Source organism: Hemitrygon akajei, chromosome 27 (genome assembly GCF_048418815.1).
Source record: "Hemitrygon akajei chromosome 27, sHemAka1.3, whole genome shotgun sequence".
Classification (NCBI taxonomy): domain Eukaryota; kingdom Metazoa; phylum Chordata; class Chondrichthyes; order Myliobatiformes; family Dasyatidae; genus Hemitrygon; species Hemitrygon akajei.
Genome location: NC_133150.1, coordinates 26,851,900 through 26,872,888, shown reverse-complemented (window position 1 = coordinate 26,872,888; position 20,989 = coordinate 26,851,900). Strand labels below are relative to the sequence as shown.

The 20,989-nt window shown below is 40.4% G+C and overlaps 1 protein-coding gene across 2 annotated transcripts in view; it reads left to right on the top strand.

Moving 5' to 3' along the window:
* Window positions 1–2,580: 2,580 nt before the first annotated feature.
* The window catches only part of elapor1 (endosome-lysosome associated apoptosis and autophagy regulator 1), a 109,632-nt gene continuing 91,223 nt past the window's right edge, over window positions 2,581–20,989 (top strand). Inside the window, exon 1 of one of the 2 annotated variants that reach the window (XM_073030504.1) lies at window positions 2,581–3,004. In XM_073030504.1, coding sequence (XP_072886605.1) covers window positions 2,900–3,004 — 105 coding nt within the window. In that variant the 5' untranslated portion in view covers window positions 2,581–2,899. The remainder of the gene's footprint in view (window positions 3,005–20,989) is intronic. The other variant, XM_073030503.1, reaches the window with a different exon arrangement.

The window sequence follows — 20,989 nt, the reverse complement described above, 5'->3', positions numbered from 1 at the left end:
CAAATTTCTTTAGCCTCTTGAAGAAATAGAGGCATCGATGAGCTGGATGGTTAGAAACCCTTTATGTTCACCAGCCACAGAGGTATGGCGACATTGTGGTCAACTTACTGTGGGGCCAAATAATGCAAGAGGGGAATGTGAGTTTTGGAATAAAATGCTGGTGTCACTGCTGGATTACCATTAAAACACCTGTGTGAATCTTGGTTCATCAGTGTGATTAACCTCCTCTTCTTCTTGGACCCTTAGCTCCCAGTGGAACATAGGCCATTGATGACCTCCTATTTCTATCATTCTCTGTTCAGGGCCAGTTTCTCGATGATGGACCAGGAGTGCCCCTATCATCTAATTTCACCCTTAATATCTCTCTTCGTTTTTTGGACGAACCTTTTTCCTCTTTCCTTGGGGATTCCATTTTAATGCCTACCTGGAGATGTTGTTTGGCTTCCTCAGGTGTGACCAATCCACTCCATTTCTGTTTGCATATTTGTATCTGTATGGATTCCTGTTTGGTGTTTTCCCACAGTGTCTGGCCCATTACTTCGTCAGACTACTGATGTTTAGTATCCTTCTCAGGCACTGGTCAATGAAAGCCTGTGGTTGTCGTGGTTTTTCGTGCCTTACAAATGACCAGGAGACGCAGAAGATTCTTCAAGAAGGGTTAAACTTTAATTTGCAAATCAAAGCTGAGACAGTCATTCAGCTAGTCGCTGATTGTCTACCGATCCTCGGACACAGCAGCTTTTTAAAGCAATCTCCTGGACCAGTTGCTATAGTTGCATATCACACGTACTATCTTGTCCCTATTGTTTCTACCTATTGACTTATTCATGTTCTAGTCTACATCTCTTAGCTACCTCTCATTAACACACCATTGTCTCCTACATTCTTAAGATTTCAAATAGCAAGTTCAAACTACATAATCTACATCAAGGCTGACTACATAGCTTTGGTTACACAGCAAACAAGTTCAAAGCAAAACATCTCTTAGCTACCTCTCATTACCACACCATTGTCGTCTACATTCAATTGGATACATGCATAGCACATAGCTAACTTCAAAGCTGACTACCTCTCTTAGCTACCTCTCATTAGCATATATTAACACACCATTGTCTTCTACATTCCTAGCATTTCACATAGTTTTGGTTACACAGCAAATAATACAAGTTTTATACTCCATAATATTTTATACTCCAATATGGTTCTTGTAGTGCCTTGACCACTAACTCCACCATGCTGTGGAGTGACCAAATGTAGATAAAATGAAAGTGTTGATGGTAAACTGCTATAGACCCTTAGTGATAGAACATAGAAACTTACAGAACATTACAGGCCCTTTGGCCCACAATTTTATGCTGATCATGTAACCTACTCTAGAGACTGCCTAGAATTTCCCTCGTGCATAGCCCTCTATTTTTCTAAGCTCCATGTACCTGTCTAAGAGGCTCTTAAAAGACCCTATTGTATCCCCTTCCACCACTGCCGCCGGCAGAGCATTCCACGCACCCACACTCTGGGTGAAAAACTTACCCCTGACACCCACTCAGCACCTATTTCCAAGCACCTTAAAACTATGTCCCCTTGTGTCAGCCCTGGGAAAAAGCCTCTGGCTATCCACTTGATCAATGCCCCTCATCACTTTATACACCTCTGTCAGGTCACCTCTCATCCTCCGTCGCTCCAAGGAGAAAAGGCCAGGTACACTCAACCTATTCTCATAAGGTACGCCCTCCAATCCAGGCAACATCCTTGTAAATCTCCTCTGCACTCTCTCTGTAGCATTCACTGTAGTAGTGAGAAATACTACCCTGGAAGAAGTGACTTTCTTTGTCTATCTTGGAAGCATTGTGAGTGTACAGTATATGGTGGAATGTCAAAGCCAGGTTCAACAAGGCCAGAATAGTTTTCTTCAAGGTCATCTTGAAGAAAATGTGGACATCCAGAGTCAAATCAAGGAAAACCAAAGTCAAAATCTTCAATTCAAATGTTAAAACTGTGTGATTAACTATCAACTGTACACTTCATTTGCTCATGGGCAATAAATGCTAGACTTCTAATATTGACATCTACTGAATAAGTGGAAAATAAACCCTCTCAGGGAAGAAAATGTTTTGTTGGACGTTGAATTCGCATTTTAAAAGAAGGAGGTTGACGCTTCCTTAATAAACTGCTTAGGTTCAAGGGCGCAATTAAGGATGGACAATAACGCTGGTCCCGCCAGTAATGCTGTGAACAAGAATAATCCGAATATGATGTATTCAGCGGAGTTCGGATTTTTTTTTCTGTGGAGTTTAGTTTAACTCCAGTTTTTTTTCCCCCTTGAGCTCCCTATGACACAACGTTCTGTAACTATAGCACCGACCGTTGTTTCGTTCTCGGCTTGCTTCGTTTGGAATGCAAGTAGAATTTCATTTGCGGCCAGTTTAGATTTATTGTCTGGAACGTGAATTATTTAAAGTACAGAACGTCGAATTCTTTAGGTTCGAAACATTCAATTGTTATTTCACCTTTGTGCGCACCTGTAACATGAAATGATGTAATGCAACAATAGTTTACGCCAGAGGAAGGCGTTGCAAGCTTATTTCTAACATGAAACACAAATTTGCTGCATGTTTCGGATGGTGAGGAAGGCGGCCTGTGTGATCAAGAATTCCTCTCGCTTGGTATAAGGTGGCGCACCTGTCGTTTGTCAGACCACCGTCCCAGGTGTCGGGCACTTCCGTGAGTTTCCGCGACCTGACGGAAAGAGGCGAGGCGCCAGAACCAGTTCATTGTGTTCGCACTTTGTCAAAGCAGAAAGAAAGGAGCGTTCACGAGAAGGACCAGAGAGAGAAACGGGGTGAGAGAGTACGCCAGCTTCTCTGCATGTGACACCACCGACTCCGCATATACCCTCGCCATGAATGGAAACACCGCGCCTTCATGTATTTTCTCTCTTACGTTGCTTTTCGCAACAAATTTTCATTTCAGCGTGACAGTTCAAAATCTTCCACTGTGCAAAGAGGTAAAGTGCTTTTGATACCGCACCATCTGCTATTAGTGCACGGCTTTATAATGTCGAATTTCTGCCTGAAATTACAATACACTGTAGCATTACTTCCGAGGATGGATAATTTCTTATTCAGCTGTTGGGAAACGAAAGTATCGATTTGCAAAGATCAGAGAACTACACTGTCGTACAGTTCAGGGACTTTGCCAGAAATGCGCAAATTATAATAGTATTTCCCTAAAATATTACAATTGACTTTAATTTGCTGTAGAGAAAAGTCGTTTGGATACTTGACTTACCTTGAGCCATAGATCAAGCAGGGGGCAGATATTTCTCCATATGGCAGGTTGAATGTTTATTTATCAGTTATTATGCGAATTATTGAAAACATGTAATAATTACTGTGGCGTTTTAGGTGCATGATACAAATTTTATTCCTCCCTCCCCCAACACACACCTTGATCGAGCGAGGTCGTATTTAATCAATACGGTTTGTTTGCTGTCCTGTCAGCTGAAAGTCACGGTTTTCAAAAGCGTTTCGTACAAAGCGAATGTTTGTGTTCTTTCGATTCCTCTGTGTTACCTGACAATCTATTGGGTGTGATTTGAAAGTGTTCTTCGCAAACCTCAATTTATGAAAAATCTGCAAGAGTGCAGGTTGCCGATTCCCGCTTAAGGATTTAGTGGAGGTTCCTGTTGGCCACGTTGAAGTCCTTGTCAATATCATAAAGTTCAGGCGCAGCACTTGGTTATTGTAAACCACCAGATGGTGTACGGAGAATTACTGAGGGATTGTAGCCGTCTCAGCGGGAGAAAGGACCCGATTGTAGAAACGTAACTATATTGTTTTAAAAGTTATTGATCATATTTGATAGAGCACAGATCAAAAAAAGTAAAATGACGAAAAGTGATATTTGAATGATCAACAAATTACAGCTTCCTTAAGGACCATAGGACGCTAACTTGTGACCCAACCTGAATGGATGAAAATTATTCATCAGAAATATTTCAATACAAGTTATTTTTTTCAATTCACCACCCCCCAGAAAAATGCTTAGGTGCTTAGTTGTTGAAGTTCTCCTTCATGGTTTTATTCCCTCCACACCTAAATCCTTGATTAAGTCTGAAGTCATCCGAAACACCCTTGTCCTGCACCATGTCCTGTTCATCCAGTCTCCTGTGTTTGCTCCTCAGTTAAGCAACACTTCAATTCAAAAATCCCATTTGATTGTGCTTAATAACTTACAGTCTCCAAGCTGGCTACACTCCTATAAAACTATCAACTCTAGAATCTTTGCATCTAATCGAGTCAGTACTCAATCTGCCACTACATTAAGCTTTGGAATCCCTATCCTAAACCTCACCTCTCTTTCCTTTTTTTAGAAGAATGATCATCAAAGCCCAAACCTTTGACCAAGTTTGATTAGCATTATACACTCAGTGGCCTCTTTATTAGGGACACCTGGTTGTTAATGCAAATATCTAATCAGCCAATCATGTGGCAGCAACTCAATGCATAAAAACATACAGACATTGTCTAGCGGTTCAGCTGTTCGACAGACCAAACATCAGAATAGGGGAAAGGAATGTGAGTGAAGTGACTGTGACCATGGAACAATTGCTGGTGTCATATGGGGTGGTTTGGGTATCTCAGAAACTGCTGATCTACTAGGGATTTCATACACAATAGTCTCTGTTTATAGAGAATTGAGCAAAAATCAAAAAATATCCAGTGATCAGCAGTTCTGTGGACGAAAATGCCTTGTTAATGAGAGAGGTCAGAGGAGAATAGCCAGACTGGTTCAAGCTGACAGGAGGGTAGCAGTTCATGCTCCACAATGAGGCATTGATATTTTTGATAGAAGTATTTCCTCTACTTTTTAAATGTAGAAATTTAAAATATGTGATGGGAATATATTTACACAATTTTCATAGAAATTCAAAATGCATCTTTCATCCAAAAATGGAGAGTAAAATGCCCAGTACAAAATATGAGCTTTGTCACTAACCATAATTATTGAAAGACTTATTAGAGGATTGGGAAACTTTTAAAAACGTATAAAAGCAACTTAAAGAAGCATAAGAAGGGAAAAGATGAAATATGAAGGTAAGCTGGCCAATAAGATGATACAAACAACACACAGGCTGTGTTCCACCAGCATTTTGTGTGTGTTGTTTGTATTTCCAGCATTTGCAGATTTCCTCGTGTTTGAAGATGATACAAAAGCTTTTTTCCAGATCTATAAAGAATAAGGGAGCGGTAAAGGATGCTGGAGAGATAGTAATGGGGAACAAGGAAATGGCAGGTGAATTGAATAAGTATTCTGCATCAGGCTTCACTGTGGAAGACACTAACAGTATGTTAGAAGTTCAAGAGTGTCAGGGGGCAGAAGTGAGTACAGTTGCTATTATTAGAGAGAAGGTGCTTGGGAAGCTGAATGGTTTGAAGGTAGATAAGTCACCTGGACCAGATTGATTGCACCCAGAGTTTTGAAAGAGGTAAATAAAGAGATTATGGAGGCAGTAATAATGATCTTTCAAGAATCAATAGACTCTGGCATGGTTCTGAAGGACCGGAACATTGCAAATATCACTCCACTCTTCCTGAGCAGAGGGAGGCAAAAGAAAGGAAATTATAGGCCAGTTAGCCGAACCTCAGTGGTTGGCAGGATGATGGAGTAGATTGCTAACAATGTGGTTTTGGGGCACTTGGAGAGACATGAAAAAAGAAGTCAAATTCAGCATGGTTTCCTTCAGGAAAAATTTTACCTGAAAAATCTATTGGAATTCTTTGAAGAAGTAACAAACAGGACAGCCAAACGAGAACCGGTGGATGTTGTGTACTTGTATTTTCAGAAGGACTTTGAAAAAGTGCCACACATGAGGCTGCTTAACAAGATAAGAGCCCATGGTATTACGGGAAAGATACTAGCATGGAAATAGCATTGAATGATTGGCAGGATCCAAAGAGTGGAAATAAACGGAGCCTTTTCTGACTGGCTGCTGATGACTAGTGGTGATCTGCAGGGGTCAGTGCTGGGACCACTTATTTTTACATTATATGTCAGTGTTTTGGATAATGGAATTGATGGCTTTCTGACCAAGTTTGCAGACTATACAAACTTGCAGTGGGAGGCAAGTAGTGTTTAGAAAGCAGGGAGGCTGCAGAGGACTTGGGTTAGGAGAATGGGCATATAAATGGCACATGGGCACAGTGCTGGGCTGTGTCTCATCATGCAATTTGGCAGAAGGAATAAAAGCTTAGACTATTTTCTAAATGGGGAGAAAATTCAAAATCCAAGGTGCTGAAGAACTTGTGAGGCCCCAAGCAGGATTCCCTAAAGCTTAATTTGCAGATTGAATCAGTGGTGAGGAAGCAAATGCGATGTTTGCATTCATTTTGAGAGGACTAGAATATAAAAGCAAGAATGTAATGTTGAGGCTTTATAGGGCACTGGTGAGGCCTCACTTGGAGTATTGTGAGCAGTTTTGAGTCCCTTATCTAGGAAATTATGTGCTGACATTGGAAAGGATTCAAAGGAGGTTTAATTATTCTAGGAATTAAAGGGTTATCATATGAGGAACGTTTGATGGCTCTGGGCATGTACTCACTGGAATTTAGAAGAATGGGGAGGGGGAACCACATTGAAACCCATTGAATATTGAAAGACCTAGATAGAGCGGGTGTGGAGAGGATATTTCCAATAATGGGGGGGGGGGGGGTCTAGGACCAGAAGGCACAGCATTAGAATAGAGGGATGACCTTTGAGAAAAGAGATGAGGAGGGATTTCTTCAGCCATAAGATGGTGAATCTGTGGAGGCCATGCCATTGGGCATATTTAAGGCAGAGGTTGGCAGGTTCTTAATTAGTCAGGGCACGAAAGGTTATGGGGAACAGCAGGAGACTGGAGTTATAGGGGAAATTGGACCAGCCATGATGAAATGGTGGAGCAGTCTTGTTGGAAAATGTATACTTAGCTTTAATATTACTAAATCTTTTACTTTGTCACCTATGACATCTTTTAACTAACTTTTGAGGCAAGAGTTTTGGCAATGCCTCTGTTTATTGCTCATCGAGAAAGGCCAGGAGCTCCACCCTTCAACTGCTGCTTTCCATCTGGTGCAGATACTGGTGTTGAGTTGTTGAGAAAGCACTTTCAGAATTTGGATCCTGTGTTAATTAAGTGATGTATTTCCATGTTAGGATGGTGTGTGGTTTGGGGGAGAATCTGCAGCTAATAGTGTTCCTGTTGGCTTGCCTTTCCTGGTGGGATGGCTTGTGGAGAGATAGAGAAACAATGACATTTGTGGGTGGAGGAAGAGTGGAATTCCATGGCTGAAGGCTCACATAACAAAGGAGATGGTTGCATAAGGGAGTGTGCAGACGGCTGGAACTAAAACAGTGCATGTGTGGTGCTTGTAGGATTGTAGGAGATCAGAGAGAGAGAGGGAGGGATTTGAATATAATTGTAAAATTGAGATGTTGCTGCAGAGGCAAGGTCTGCTTTCCATGAAGTTGAGGAAGTTAAGACCATAAGACGTAGGAGCATAATTAGGCCATTTGGTCCATCAAGTCTGCTCTGACATTTGATCATGGCTGATTTATTTTCTCTCTCAACTCCATTCACCTGCCTTTTCCCTGTAATCTTTGATGCCCTAACTAATCAAGAACCTATCAACTTCTGCTTTAAATATGCATAATGACTGAGCTCGGCAGCCATCAATGCAGCAATGAATTCCACAGAATCACCTCCCTCTGCCAAAAAAGAAAATTCATCCTCATCTCTGCGCTAAAGGGCTGTCCTTCTGTCTTGTGGCTGTGTCCTTTGGCCCAATACTTGGAAACATCCTCTCCACTTCCATTCCATCTGGATCTTTCAATATTTGGTAGGTTTCAATGAGATTCCCTGATTCTCCTGAACTCCAGTAAGTACAAGCCCAGAGCTACAATCGCTTCTCAAACATTAACCCTTTCAATTCCGGGATTACTCTTGTAAACCTCCTCTGGACTTTCTGCAATGCCAGCATATCCCATTTTAGCAATGGCACTCCAAATGTGATCTGACCAATGCCTTATAAAGTCCCAGCATTACATCCTTGCTTTTAATTCTAGTTCTCTCAAAATTAATGCTAACATCACATTTGCCTTCCTAACAACTGACTCAACCTGCAAGTTATATTTAGCTACTTCTACCCTGGCTTTGCCAATAAGCAACAATCTAAAACCAATTTAAATTTTCAGACATCAGTCAGAGTAGAAATAGATGTAGCTAATAGAACTACTGGACTTCAGCCACAATGGCCCATAGCGTGAATGCCTGTTGCTGGAGATGAGATGTTATGTTCCATGGCATTTCTAGATTTCTGCCAGAAGAGTACTTAAACTAATTCTTTCCTCAAGTAATTTTGCTCATGAAAGTTATTGGATTCTATGGATAATAGGAGGAATAAATTAGTGTATGATGATGTGTTGATTAAGAAGCTATTGTGGGTGAGTGTGGCAATAGATTCTCTCAATTGATTTTAAACCCTTGCAGAACCGCAAGAAAATATTTGGATCTTATTTTTTTCATTGTTTCTGGGATTGGTTATTCAAAACTGCCCTCCCACTCTCTGAGCTTGGATATTGAAGGAGTGTATTCAAGGCGTCTGATCAGGCCTTCTGGTAATACAGGTCCTCACTGCTCTTACTGATAGTTTGTCTTGTCTTGTGTACTTTAGGCTTAATAGGGCCTAAATCACTCATGAGTGTATGCAAACTTCAGGTATGCAAATAAATGGGTAGATGTTTTTCAATTTTGCTATGGCCCCCACACTACACTAAGTAGCTCATAAAATTGAAACTGACTTCTCTCCTAATGCTACATTATATGACTGATAAACATGAGGAAGTCTGCAGATGCTGAAAGTCCAAAGCAACAGATACAAAATGCTGGAGGAACTCGGCAGGTGCAGCACCTCTGCTCCACCCGCTACAAGCAGGACTTTCTGGTGGCCAAACATTTTAATTCCGATTTCCATTCCCGTTCTGACATGTCCTTGTCTTGTGCCAAGATGAGGCCACCCTCAGGGTGCAGGAGCAACGCTTCATATTCCATCTGTGTAGCCTTCAACCTGATGGCATGAATATTGATTTCGCCTTCTGGTAATCAGCACCCATCCCCTTCCTCTGTTTCCCACGCTGACCTTTCACTTCTTCTCACCAGCTTCTTGCTTCCCCCTGGATCCTCTCCTCCTTCCCTTTCTCCTATCAGATTAATTCTTCTCCAGCCCTTTACCTTTCCCACCCATCTGACTTCCCCTATCACCTTCCAGCTAGCCCCCCTTCCCCCTCCCTCCCCCCCAACCTTTTAATTTTGGCAACTTCCCCCTTCCTTCTCAGTCCTGAAGAAGGGTCTTGGCCCAAAACATTGACTATCTTATTCATTACATAACTGTTTCTGTTTCTGAAGACCACCTGAAGAGTATAGGCAGGCAACTTACTATCTCTCAACCTTCATCAGTACTTCATCTATAATACTGTGCAGAATAAATTTGGTCCAGATTTTGCTATGAGGATTGTCATTGCAGTTGTATTAATGAAGATTACTTTCTTGGGCATTTGTAATTCATTTTCTTAGCTTCTTGAGGCAGAGGTTATATACGTATATAAAATCTACACTGACGTTATTGGAGTAACTTTGCCTCTTTCGGTTCTATGCATCTTTCTCATTTTCTTGCCCATCTTCTTGTGGATCAACAGGCTGGGGGTTTGGGTAATCTGTTCATTTTTGTGCAAGGGAGGGGTTGGGGTGTTTGGTTTGTAAGTTTTGATTTCTTTTTCTTGTGGGGGGTAGTTGATGCCTTTCTTTCAACTACTTATATGGCTTTCTGTATTCTATGGCTATCTGGAGAAGACATTTCAGAGTTGTATTCTGCATACGTACTTTGATAATAAAAAATGAACCTTTGAACCTTTATATAAGTAGATAAATGGCCTAGAACAACTAACTTCTCATCATTCAAACTCAAGAGTGATTTGATGAAGGAAATGAAAGATTTCAAAACATAATCTCTTATTGAACAAAGTAAAAATAAAATGTTAAATATCTGAAAGGTATTGTGATGTACAATGAAATATAAATTCTGAATAACCAAAAGTAATCATTTCTGTACTTCATGTGAATTCCATATAAAGAAGTAGAGTTGAACTGTGCACAGGATGTAGGCAGTTTTAACTGAACCCCAATTAAGAGTAAACATAATCATCAGATCTGCATAGTTGTGTGTTGTGCTAAAGTTGATGGCTGGAATCATTGTCTGATATAAGCCTGCCCTTCTTTCCCATTGTCCCCGCTGGGTTAAAATGAACCTTGCAGTGTCACAGAATAGGAATTTTGAAGCTCAGAATACCTTTCTATAAACTTTGCTATATTACCAAATCATATAATGTCCTATCTTCTTTACTGTTGCCTTTGTTACGTATCCAGTCAGCTCACAGTTAAATATTCTTGGAAGCTATGAAAACAATGGTTGCAGATGATTTACACAGATTAGACAGTACAATAGACATACACGATTTAAATAGAATCTAGTTACCCATTAGTGACATTGCCAAACTTACCTGCCAGCGAGTTTGTTTGGAAGCTGAGCCCAGACTTCATGGCTGGAATCACTCGACCGTTCAGGCTTGGAAGAGAACAAATTTCTATTTGTTTCAGGCATTGATCAGTGAAGGTTGGAGAATGAGAGACAGCCTAACTAGTGATAACAGTTAGCACAGTCCCACTGGAAAAGATAAGCAGAGGAAAAAGATCTTTTACATTTTGTATAAGTAACTGGAAAAAGGAGTATTCTGAAGGAGGCTGGGAAGAATGATCAAATAAAACATTTACCTTTAAAGAACTGAATGACCTAAATATACTTTACTCCTAGTGGTCAGAATCAAGCCTTATAAATTTACAGTCAGTTTCATTTGGCAGCTTTACAAATATTGGTAGGATTTGAAATTTTGCTCTACCAGTGATTAGGAAAAGCAAATGTAGCTAATAAATGCAAGAAATGGAAGAAGTAGCAGGATATTAAATTAATAGATGCTACTGGATAATTGTATATCATTTTAATTGAAACCAATCCCAAAATAATTTTATAACTGATTCATTTACCCAATATGTGGATTTTATTATTTGTACTATTGTGTAACTTCACTTTTTGGAGCTGTGATGTTGAACTTGGTGAGAAAATGTCCTGCCCTTGTCCTCTAAGTGCACAGCAAATAAACCAACGAGACTATTATTAGATTTTTAGAGGATTTTCCCCTAGCCTTCCCACTGAAGTGAATAAAGTCTGTGCCTTCAATGGATATATCTCCTTTTGAAAATGTTAACTATTGGTGACCAGATTTTGTTTTTTTTTTATTTGAAGAAACTGCATCAGCTTGAAAACCTGCTTCATATCTTTGCATTTATTAAGGTTAAATTACTGCCCTAGCATTTCTACTCAGGTGAAATATCCTCCACTTCTCTTAAACCCACATGAAGCTCTGTGCCTCCTGTTTCTGTTGGTCTTTTAAAACTTCTATTTTTTTCAATGGTGGGCTATAAGAACCTACATTTTATGTGAAACTTTTGCACTTTATGTGTATTTTTGTCTGTCTATATTGTATTTTGTGTTGCTAGTTTATTATGGGCTATGGTAATCTGTCACGTGGGTTGAGGCATGGTAGAACCAAATGAGTAGAGTCTCGCATTTGCCTTTGGGGTAGTTAGTTGTTAGTCAGAGGCAGCCTGGGACATGGATATTATTTTATGAGTGCTATACGGCTATAACTCTAGTTTGATTATGTCAACTTTGCTTATTTCACTATCGGTACACTGGTTTCGTTAGTTCGTCACTACATAAGATTGTTCGTCTTTGCTGGTTTTGTAAAAGAGGAGCAAGTTTTTGACTTGGAACTCGGTTATTTGGAAGAACGTCACACAGCGTTAGTTCCCTCACTCAGTCTCTCAGCGGTTTTTTGGTTTGTTTGTCAAGTAGCTGCTCCACCAGGAGTTGTGGGTCCCAATCTTCCAGCATCTGTTGCAGGCTAGTTCCAATATTTTGTCGGTACAACCCATTCCTGGTTAATCAATGGGTTCCATTTTTACAGATGTTCATGAGATAATTTGTCAAAGAATAAACTAAGATTACTTTGATGCTTGTGTCACTATTTCCACCCATCCCTCACCATTTTTGCTGCCTCCCATCTTTCATCCAGATGAAGGGTCTCAACCCAAAATATTGCTGTCCATTTCACTCTGTATAGGCTGCCTGACTTGCTCAGTTCCTTGAGCACTTTTTTTTTGTGATGCACATTCACTAGGTGGGGATCAGATTCAGAAATTTGAAGTGTAAAGGATTTGGGAGTCCAAGTGCAGAATCCCCTAAAGGTTAACTTGCAGATTGAGTCGGCAGTAAGGAAAGGAAATACAATATTAACAGTCATTTGAGAGGACAGAAATATAAAAGCAAAGATGTATTTCTAAGACTTTACAGGGTATTGGTCAGACCATATTTGGAGTATTGTGAGCAGTTTTGGACCCCATATCTAAGAAAGGACATGCAGGCATTGGAGATGATCTGGGCGAATGATCCTGGGAATGAAAGGAGTAACATACAAGAAGCATTTGATGGCTCTGGGCTTATACGTACTGAAGTTTCGAATGTTGCAGGGGTAGTCTCATTGAAGTCTACTGAATGGCCTAGATAGACTGGATATGAAGAGGATGTTTCAAATCGTGTGAGAATCTAGGACCAAAGGGCATTGCCTTGGAAAGAAGAAGATGAGGAAGAATTTCTTTAGTCAGTGGGTGGTGAAACTGTGGAACTCATTGCTACAGACAGCTGTGGAAACCTAGTCATTGGGTATACTTAAAGTGGAGGTTGATAGGTTCTTGATTAATTGGGTGTTAATGGTCATTGGGTCGAGAGGGAAAATAAAGCAACCATGATCGAATGTGGAGCAGACATAATAGGTTGAATGGCCTAATTCTGCTCCTGTGTATTGTGATTTAGTAAGAAAGGACAATGACTGAAAATAGAGAGTAAGAAAGGAATCTAATTCTGCCCTTCATAGTGACAGAAGAATATTTATAGATCTGTGTTGAATTTCGTTATCATAAATTAACAAACTTATTCACGTGAGTCAGGTAGGTGTTCATACCTAGGGGTATCTTGTATATCCTCAATGAAGCAGCAATTCTGATATTTGAATTAATTCACTGTTTATTGTTACATGTGTGGTTTGATGGATGAGATTTATCATTTAAACGTCAGTGAATTGCACAAGGTATTAGATCAAGAAAAATAGTTGGTAACTAGTTGTGACTTGTTGATGGAACCAAATCATTCAATTCAGACTCTACATGGGAAGGAATCTGAGCAAAATTGTAACAATAATTTTGGGTGGCTGTTCCTATTTTTCTTTTGTTAAATAGTTGAACTGCTCAAGGCTCAAAGACACAATTGATTTTTTTTAAAAGAGCAAAATGTGATTTGCCGAGGATAATTGAATCTAAGTGTTTTGGTATTCTGGACCCATAGAAACTGAACAATTTGAGATTCTGACCCACCCAAGCTTTCAATTAGCCTTCCTTACATTGAACACCTACACTTAGGTTACTTTCAACACTGTTCACCCGTGCCCTTGGGTGTATCACACTTGAGAAATATACATGAAATTCTCAGAAAGGCAGTTCCAACTTTTCCTCCTTGAGATTATTTTATTTATGTAAAGGATGTAGGTTTCACTGCAAACCCAAGTATTCATTGCTCAAACTTCATTGACATTGAAGTTGATGTTGCGTTACCTTGTTGAACTTTTCTGTATTTGTGGTGAAGGTACTGTATGTACTGCGGACCAGCATGGTAGCATAGCGGTTGGCATGGTACCTTACAGTGCCAGTGACTCAGGTTCAATGCGGTCTTTAAACAGTTTGTACTTCCTCTCTGTAATCGTATAGGTTTCCTCTGAGTGTTCTGGTTTCCTCCTACATTCCAAAGACATACTAGTTAGTAGGTTAATCTGTCATTTGCTGTATTTGGGCAGAGCAGGCTTATTGTGCCAGAAGGGCTGTAGGAAAAAAAATAAAAGAAAAAAGAATAAAGAAAATAATTTAGATAGGGAGTCAATTCAGTCTGAGATGTACATCCGTGAAGATATATTTCCAGAAATATTTGGAAATGGCTTTGATGGTGTTTCAGATAGTGCTATCAGGTATGTTAAAAGTCCTTCCAAGTTGTCAAGATTTCAGGTTGCAAGATGATCTGAAAAACTGTGGGAAGTTATTGTGTATTTTTAGATGGCTGACAATAGACCATTGTTTGTGGATGTGAATGACAGGCAATAGTGTGGAAATTAAATCAAGTACTATGTCATAGATGGTGTAAAGCCACGTAACTGTTGCTGCATAAAGTACAATAAGATGGATTATTTTCACAATCTACCTCCTGATGACCTTGCACTTTATCATTTACTCGCACTGCACTTTCTTTGCTAGCTTTTGCATTTTATTCTGCCCTGTCGACGGTCTACTCCTCTCCAATGACGTCGTCTGACTTGCTGAGCTCCGCCGGCATTCTGTGTGTTTTACTCAAGATTTCCAGCATCTGTAGAATCTCTTGTGTTTATTCTGCAGCATTATTATTTTACCTTTTCCTGGCTCAATGCGCTGTGAAATAATTTGATCTGTATAAACAGAGTGCAAAACAAGCTTGGTGCATGTGATAATAATAAACCAATACCAGTACCACTCTGTAGTCATCCAGAGATGTGAAGTGTATTCCGTCATGCTACTAACTTCTGCGAGGTAGAGGTAAATATTTGGGTGGGCTAGAGTTGAGTCATTCACCACAGAATACTTTGCTTCTAGTTTGCACTTATAGCTGTATTTGACTGCCCAGTTAGGTTATCTGCCAATAGGTGAACACCTGAATTTTGTTGATAATCCTTAAATTGATGTCCTTAAATAAATTTGGACTTAATAATAATTGATGTCCTTAAATAAATTTGGACTTAATAATAATTGCAAAGGAAGAAGGAACACAATAAAACTGCCATGTACAGATCCCTCCACAGGCTATGCCTGCCTTCACTGGAGGCAGGATGGAATGCTGAGGAATGCCGAGATGGAAGATTAGGCAGAGGGCACAGCATTTTCCAGAACTCCTGCCATGCAGAATGAGAAACAGGTTAAATAATGGGGCATTGGCTCTCATAGCAGTTTTTTTTTACATCTTCACACCAAGGAGAAACTCGATCTGATCTGGTGTCTGCTCTGATGGGAAAGCAACACACACTTGTGGCTCATTGGCATACCTGATTAAATTAAGATTGAGCACACCTCAATAGTTTTAACTGTAAGCTGGACAGAACACCAGATATTACAATATTACAAAACCAGATGTTTACAATATCTTCAGCTTTAGTTGAGCATAATTGATCTCTATTAGGCTAATTAACAAAATAAAGTAGAATTATCCATTCTATATAGTTAAATAATGACTTCCATTATGGTAGGAAGGGGTTTTACTTCATACACAATCATCATTATAATATTATAGTAAATTATTCCCTTTGGGCAAGATAGCCATGTTGATGAGCATCATAATTTACTTTTTAAAAATGTGAATGTTTCCTTCAGGAACAGGCAAGCAGTAGTAATGGTCAAGAGCATCTACAATTTAGTTCTCACTTCTCATTGGTCACATTTAGGTTTCTTTTATTTTATTTCTCAATTAAATTTTGGGTGTTTCAGTCAAAATGATAGTTGTAAACAAACTCTTCAAAACATGTTGTCCTTTGCCTAGCTTATTTATGTCTAATGGGGTAGAAATGTTTAAATGTATATAGAAAATAATAATCTTGGATTGCAATTCAATTTGCCTTTCCACTATCACTCAAGTAGGGAGATGAATTTAATTTTGCTTATAGTTGTGTCTCCTTCAGCACCTCCTAGATCAATATCCTTTACCTTCACTGTTGTTGTCATGTGTCATTGTATTTCGCCAGTTTCTCTGTTGAGGTCTTGGTTGGCTCTTTGGCTGGAACCTTCCCCTTGACCTTACAGCCATGGGTGACCCTACCAGGAGCTAAGTGCCAGATGGCTAAACTCCAGATGGCATCACACTTGTGATCTCAGAAACTTGCAAGTCTCTCCACCATGACACGGTGATGACCCTCAGGAAAGAGATGTACCCTCTTCCAAGTCCATGAGGGACCGACTGTAACAACAGAGAACGAAGAAGGGCACTACTTTGCATTCAAGAAATATGTTTGAGGTTCCAGTGGTAGCATTCTTCTCCCATTCCCACTAATATGATGAACTGGGATTGAAGTTTGGGCCTACTCCGGCTGCTTCGGGGAGTGGATCTAAGGACTCAGTCTGGTTGTGTGTGTGTGTGTGTGTGTGTGTGTGTGTGTGTGTGTGTGTGTGTGTGTGTGTGTGTGTGTGTGTGTGTGTGTGTGTGTGTGTGTGTGTGTGTGTGTGTGTGTGTGTGTGTGTGTGTGTGTGTGTGTGTGTGTGTGTGTGTGTTCCCCTCTTTCTCAACACAACAGCTATGCTCTTTCTTTTTAAATTGGAGTCATTGGGTTTCTTGTTTTGTGGCTGCCTGTGAGCAAACAAATCTCAAAGTGTATATACGTTCTTTGATAATGAATGTACTTTGAATCTTGACTCATTTAAGTTGGAATGCTGTAGGTCAAGTCTCCTTACAGAACATGAAAACTTTGTGAGGAGACACTATTGAGAGAATGGGAAGTGAACATTGGATTTTGATGGGATAGAGGTTAGCATTATATCCAAATGTTATTCTTGTATTTATCTGGGAAGGTATATAAAACGAGCTTGCCTTTCAGCTGTTAAGCATTGGCTGCACCTGTTTCCTATAGTACTTGACCTGAGCCTTCAGAAGAAGCTGCTATTATTCAGTTGTCTGGAACTGACTGGGATATTTCAGTAAAGGGCACAGTGTGTGACCAGAACTGATGAGGTGATGCTTGTAGATAATCCTGCAAGGAACATGACAGAAACCTTCAGGACATCATTATTGTATGGGTGCCATTTATCACCACAGCAACTTGGATTCTGCCCATTCTACAGTAAAGTTGATGGCCCTCATGGTGATCTGTGTGACAGCTCTGTAGAATGTATAAGCTGAGCTGCCCAAGCAAAGCAAGGATTGGCGACTTCTTCTCAATGAGTGCAATGCAGACTAACTAAATTGGTAAAGGTCTCCTGTCACACCTGGAGAGAGCCAGTGGCATGAAAACTGAGCCCTGTAGTCATTTGCAATGGAACAGTGAATGCTGTGGGTGTTAATCACCGCAGAAAAGGCTGCTACAATGAATAGACCTCTGCCAAGGTATTACTATTGAGCTGTTTGGTTGAGTCATTGTGCCCTTTGCTGAGTAGGGCAGGGTATAAGGTCCTTCTGATTCTACCTGCTCAATTTTGCTGTTCCTGTAGCCTTTAGTATTTCCACTTCTTCTGCTTGTATGTATAAAGTCAGATTCTGATAGAAAGTCCAGTTTTCCAGGTCTCAACTCAAAGTTCAATGAGTACATCAAAATTAAAATAAGTTTTGGAAGGATAAGGCAGAATATAGAGGAGGCTTAGTGAAAGGTAGCATAGCGGTTAGCACAACGGTTTACAGTACCGGCGACCCGGGTTCATTTCCTGCCGCTGCCTGAAGGAGTTTGTACGTCCTCCCCGTGACCATGTGGGCTTCCTCCGAGAGCTCCAGGTTCCAATTGGTAGGTCAATTGGTCGTTGTAAATTGTCCCACGATTAGGCTAGGATTAAATTGGGTGATTGCTGGGTGGCGTGACTCAAAGGGCCAGAAGTACCCACTCTGCACAGCATGTCCAATAAGTAAATAAATAAACATTTGTGGCAATGAGTGCAACGTAACGTGACAAAAATTCTACGCTAAAGAAAATCCAATTAATGGACAAACAAGGGAATGCAGATGCTGGAAACCCGAGCAACACACACAAAATGCAGGAGGAACTCAGCAGGCCAGGCAGCATCTATGGAAAAGAGTTAACAGTTGACATTTCGGGCTGAGGCCCTTCTTCAGGATGTCCCTTTAATGGATGTCTCTGTAACAAAATAATTCTACTTTGATGACTGGTAGTTTTAAAGTTACCCTTTTAAAATATAGCGAGAAATATTGATAATAGATGAGAAGACAATAGTCACAGTTTTTTTTTGCTGGGGACCACAATCCCATTCTACCTCCATCATTTGCATAGGGCTGATGGCTAATGCTTTATTCACTTGAATGAAAATGATGCAGAAATGACTCTACAGTGACTGGCATAATCTAACTTGGGATTACAATATCATATGAGTCCCTACTCAATGGGTAGCTTCTCAAGAAAGTACACCATGATTATTTGCACGTGTGCTCCAATATCATGTTTGGAGAGAGGAAAAAAAACAACCTGCTGAAAGAACCTAGTGGTTTGAGCAGAGTCTGCAAGAGGAAAGGAATTGATGATGTTTTGGGTTAGAGGGCTTCGACCCAAAACTTCAATTCCTATCTCCTCACAAATGCTGCTTGACCCCTGAGTTCACTGCTCCATATTCCAACATCTGCAGTCTCTTGTGTCAGCTAAGTGTAGGAACAGGGTCAGGTTTGAGTCTGGGGATTATTGGAGGAGGTGCTGGAATCAAAAGGGTCAATGACTGTGTGTCAATGACTATGTAGATTATTCTATGTTGAGTTTGGCAGCCTTGTGCGGTGGAGCAAGGTTGGGCTCGTAGCACTAACTTGGATGGAAATTAGTCATGAGGGAAGTGAACAAACAGCAGTCAGAAGTAAAGAGAGCTGGTAGTCATGGAGGATATGGTGGTGCTGTGTTGACAGAATGGGGAACATCAATTTGAGGGACATATCGCTCATGGTCTCTGAGTAAAAAATGTGTTTTCTTTCTTGCTATTTTGAATATGTGTGGATATTTTTGCATCTTGGCCTCAGAAGAAGGCTATCTCGTTCGGCTGTACCCATGTATGGTTTGAATAACAAATAAACTTGATTTGATTTTGGTGGGTGGGAAGGAGTGTGAGGGTCACAAACATAGTGGGTGTTTGGACGGACACCACATGGAGGATGGAATGAGGGTTCTTTGGGGCCCAAGGTGGGGAGAGACTTAATTGAGGCATGTTTCTGGCATTAGACTGGGAACTGTTCAAGCTGAATATCGTCTGGTTATGAAGGCCTGGTTCTTCTTTAATGATACATAGGCAGCGTGGTTTTGAAACCCTCTCTCCCCACACACCCAGGTTCATCCCAATGTTACTAAGTGTCAGCTGCAAAGCGAACTCAAGAAGGCAAATGTGTACACCTGTTTCCGTGAAGTTTCTCTCATCAAAGTTAAATTGTGTGGTGCGATCAAAAATAATCCTGTATGACCCAATATTCAAACTTGCTTCTCTGATAATTTATGTCATAGATTTGATCAAAATTGTAAACATGAAAATATTTAAACTTAATTTGAAAGACTGAATGAAGCCATTTATGAAAGATAAACAAATTCATTCCAAATCAGAAAAAGCTCTATTGTTTCTCTGGGCTGCGATATAAAGTAGAACTGGGAAAGTGTGAGTCAACCTCTTTTATAGAGTACTTAGTATGTTTAAAGGATTGACTAATGTCACAGAATTTACATTAATAGTAGGAGTGGAAGAATTATGTGGCTGTCAAAATTTTAAACAGGGAAAACAAGCATTATGGGTTGGTAAGGAAGAACAAGGTGTGCTGTTAAGTAAGTAATGCTGAATTAGCAATGGGTGAAACACAGAGGGATACAAGATTCAGAAACTCTACAGCATGTTTCGTTCTAAGCCAGAACAGCAATCAATAAAGCAAACAAGATTTTTGAGAGATACTGCTATATCAGTCAAATAAAAATTCATTTAGTCAATTACCTCAATTTGAGAATTAAATGTTTCCCTCTGGTTTGTGTGGCAAATCTGCTGCACAATAAATGGAAATGTCTGGTCATAGACTCTTTTGAGTCAGAGTACCATAGCACAGAAAAGTGGCCTTTGGCCCATCTAGTCTATGCCAGCCTGGTCTTCTGCCTAGTACTATTTATCTGCACCCAGTCCATTGTCCTCCATAACTCTCTCATCCATATACCGATCCAAATTTCTCTTAAATTTTACAATTGAACACACCTCTAACACATCTGCTGGCAGCTTATTCCACACTCTCATCACCCTCAGCATGAAGAAGTTCTCATATATTACTGGAGTAGAAAAAAAGTTAAAACAACAGGTCCACAGCCAAATTTTAGAATAGAAATTCCTACTTTTAAATGCATTGTGGATCATTTTAATGATATTTTCCAAGCCCCATTCTGATAGATATGCCACGAATGCAATCTCACTGGCTTTTTCCTCACCTTGGATCAATAGTAATACTTGTGTCAGGCAAATACGAGGAATCTGCAGATGCTGGAAATTCAAGAAACACACACAAAATGCTGGTGGAACACAGCAGGCCAGGCAGCATCTATAAGGAGAAGCACTGTCGACGTTTCGGGCCGAGACCCTTCGTCAGGACTAACTGAAAGGAAAGATAGTAAGAGATTTGAAAGTAGTGGGAGGAGGGGGAAATGTGAAATGATAGGAGAAGACCGGCGGGGGTGGGATGAAGCTGAGAGCCAGGCAGGTGAAAGGCAAACGGGATACAGAGCTAGAGAAGGGAAAGGATCATGGGACGGGAGGCCGCGGGAGAAAGAAAGGGGGAGGGGAGCAGAGTGATGGGCAAGAGAGAAAAAAAAACTAAATTGGAAGCTACCCAGCCAGTATATAAGGTGTTGCTCCTCCAACCTGAGTGTGGCTTCATCTTGACAGTAGAGGAGGCCATGGATAGACATATCAGAATGGGAATGGGACATGGAATTAAAATGTGTGGCCACTGGGAGATCCTGCTTTCTCTGGTGGACAGAGCATAGGTGTTCAGCGAAACAG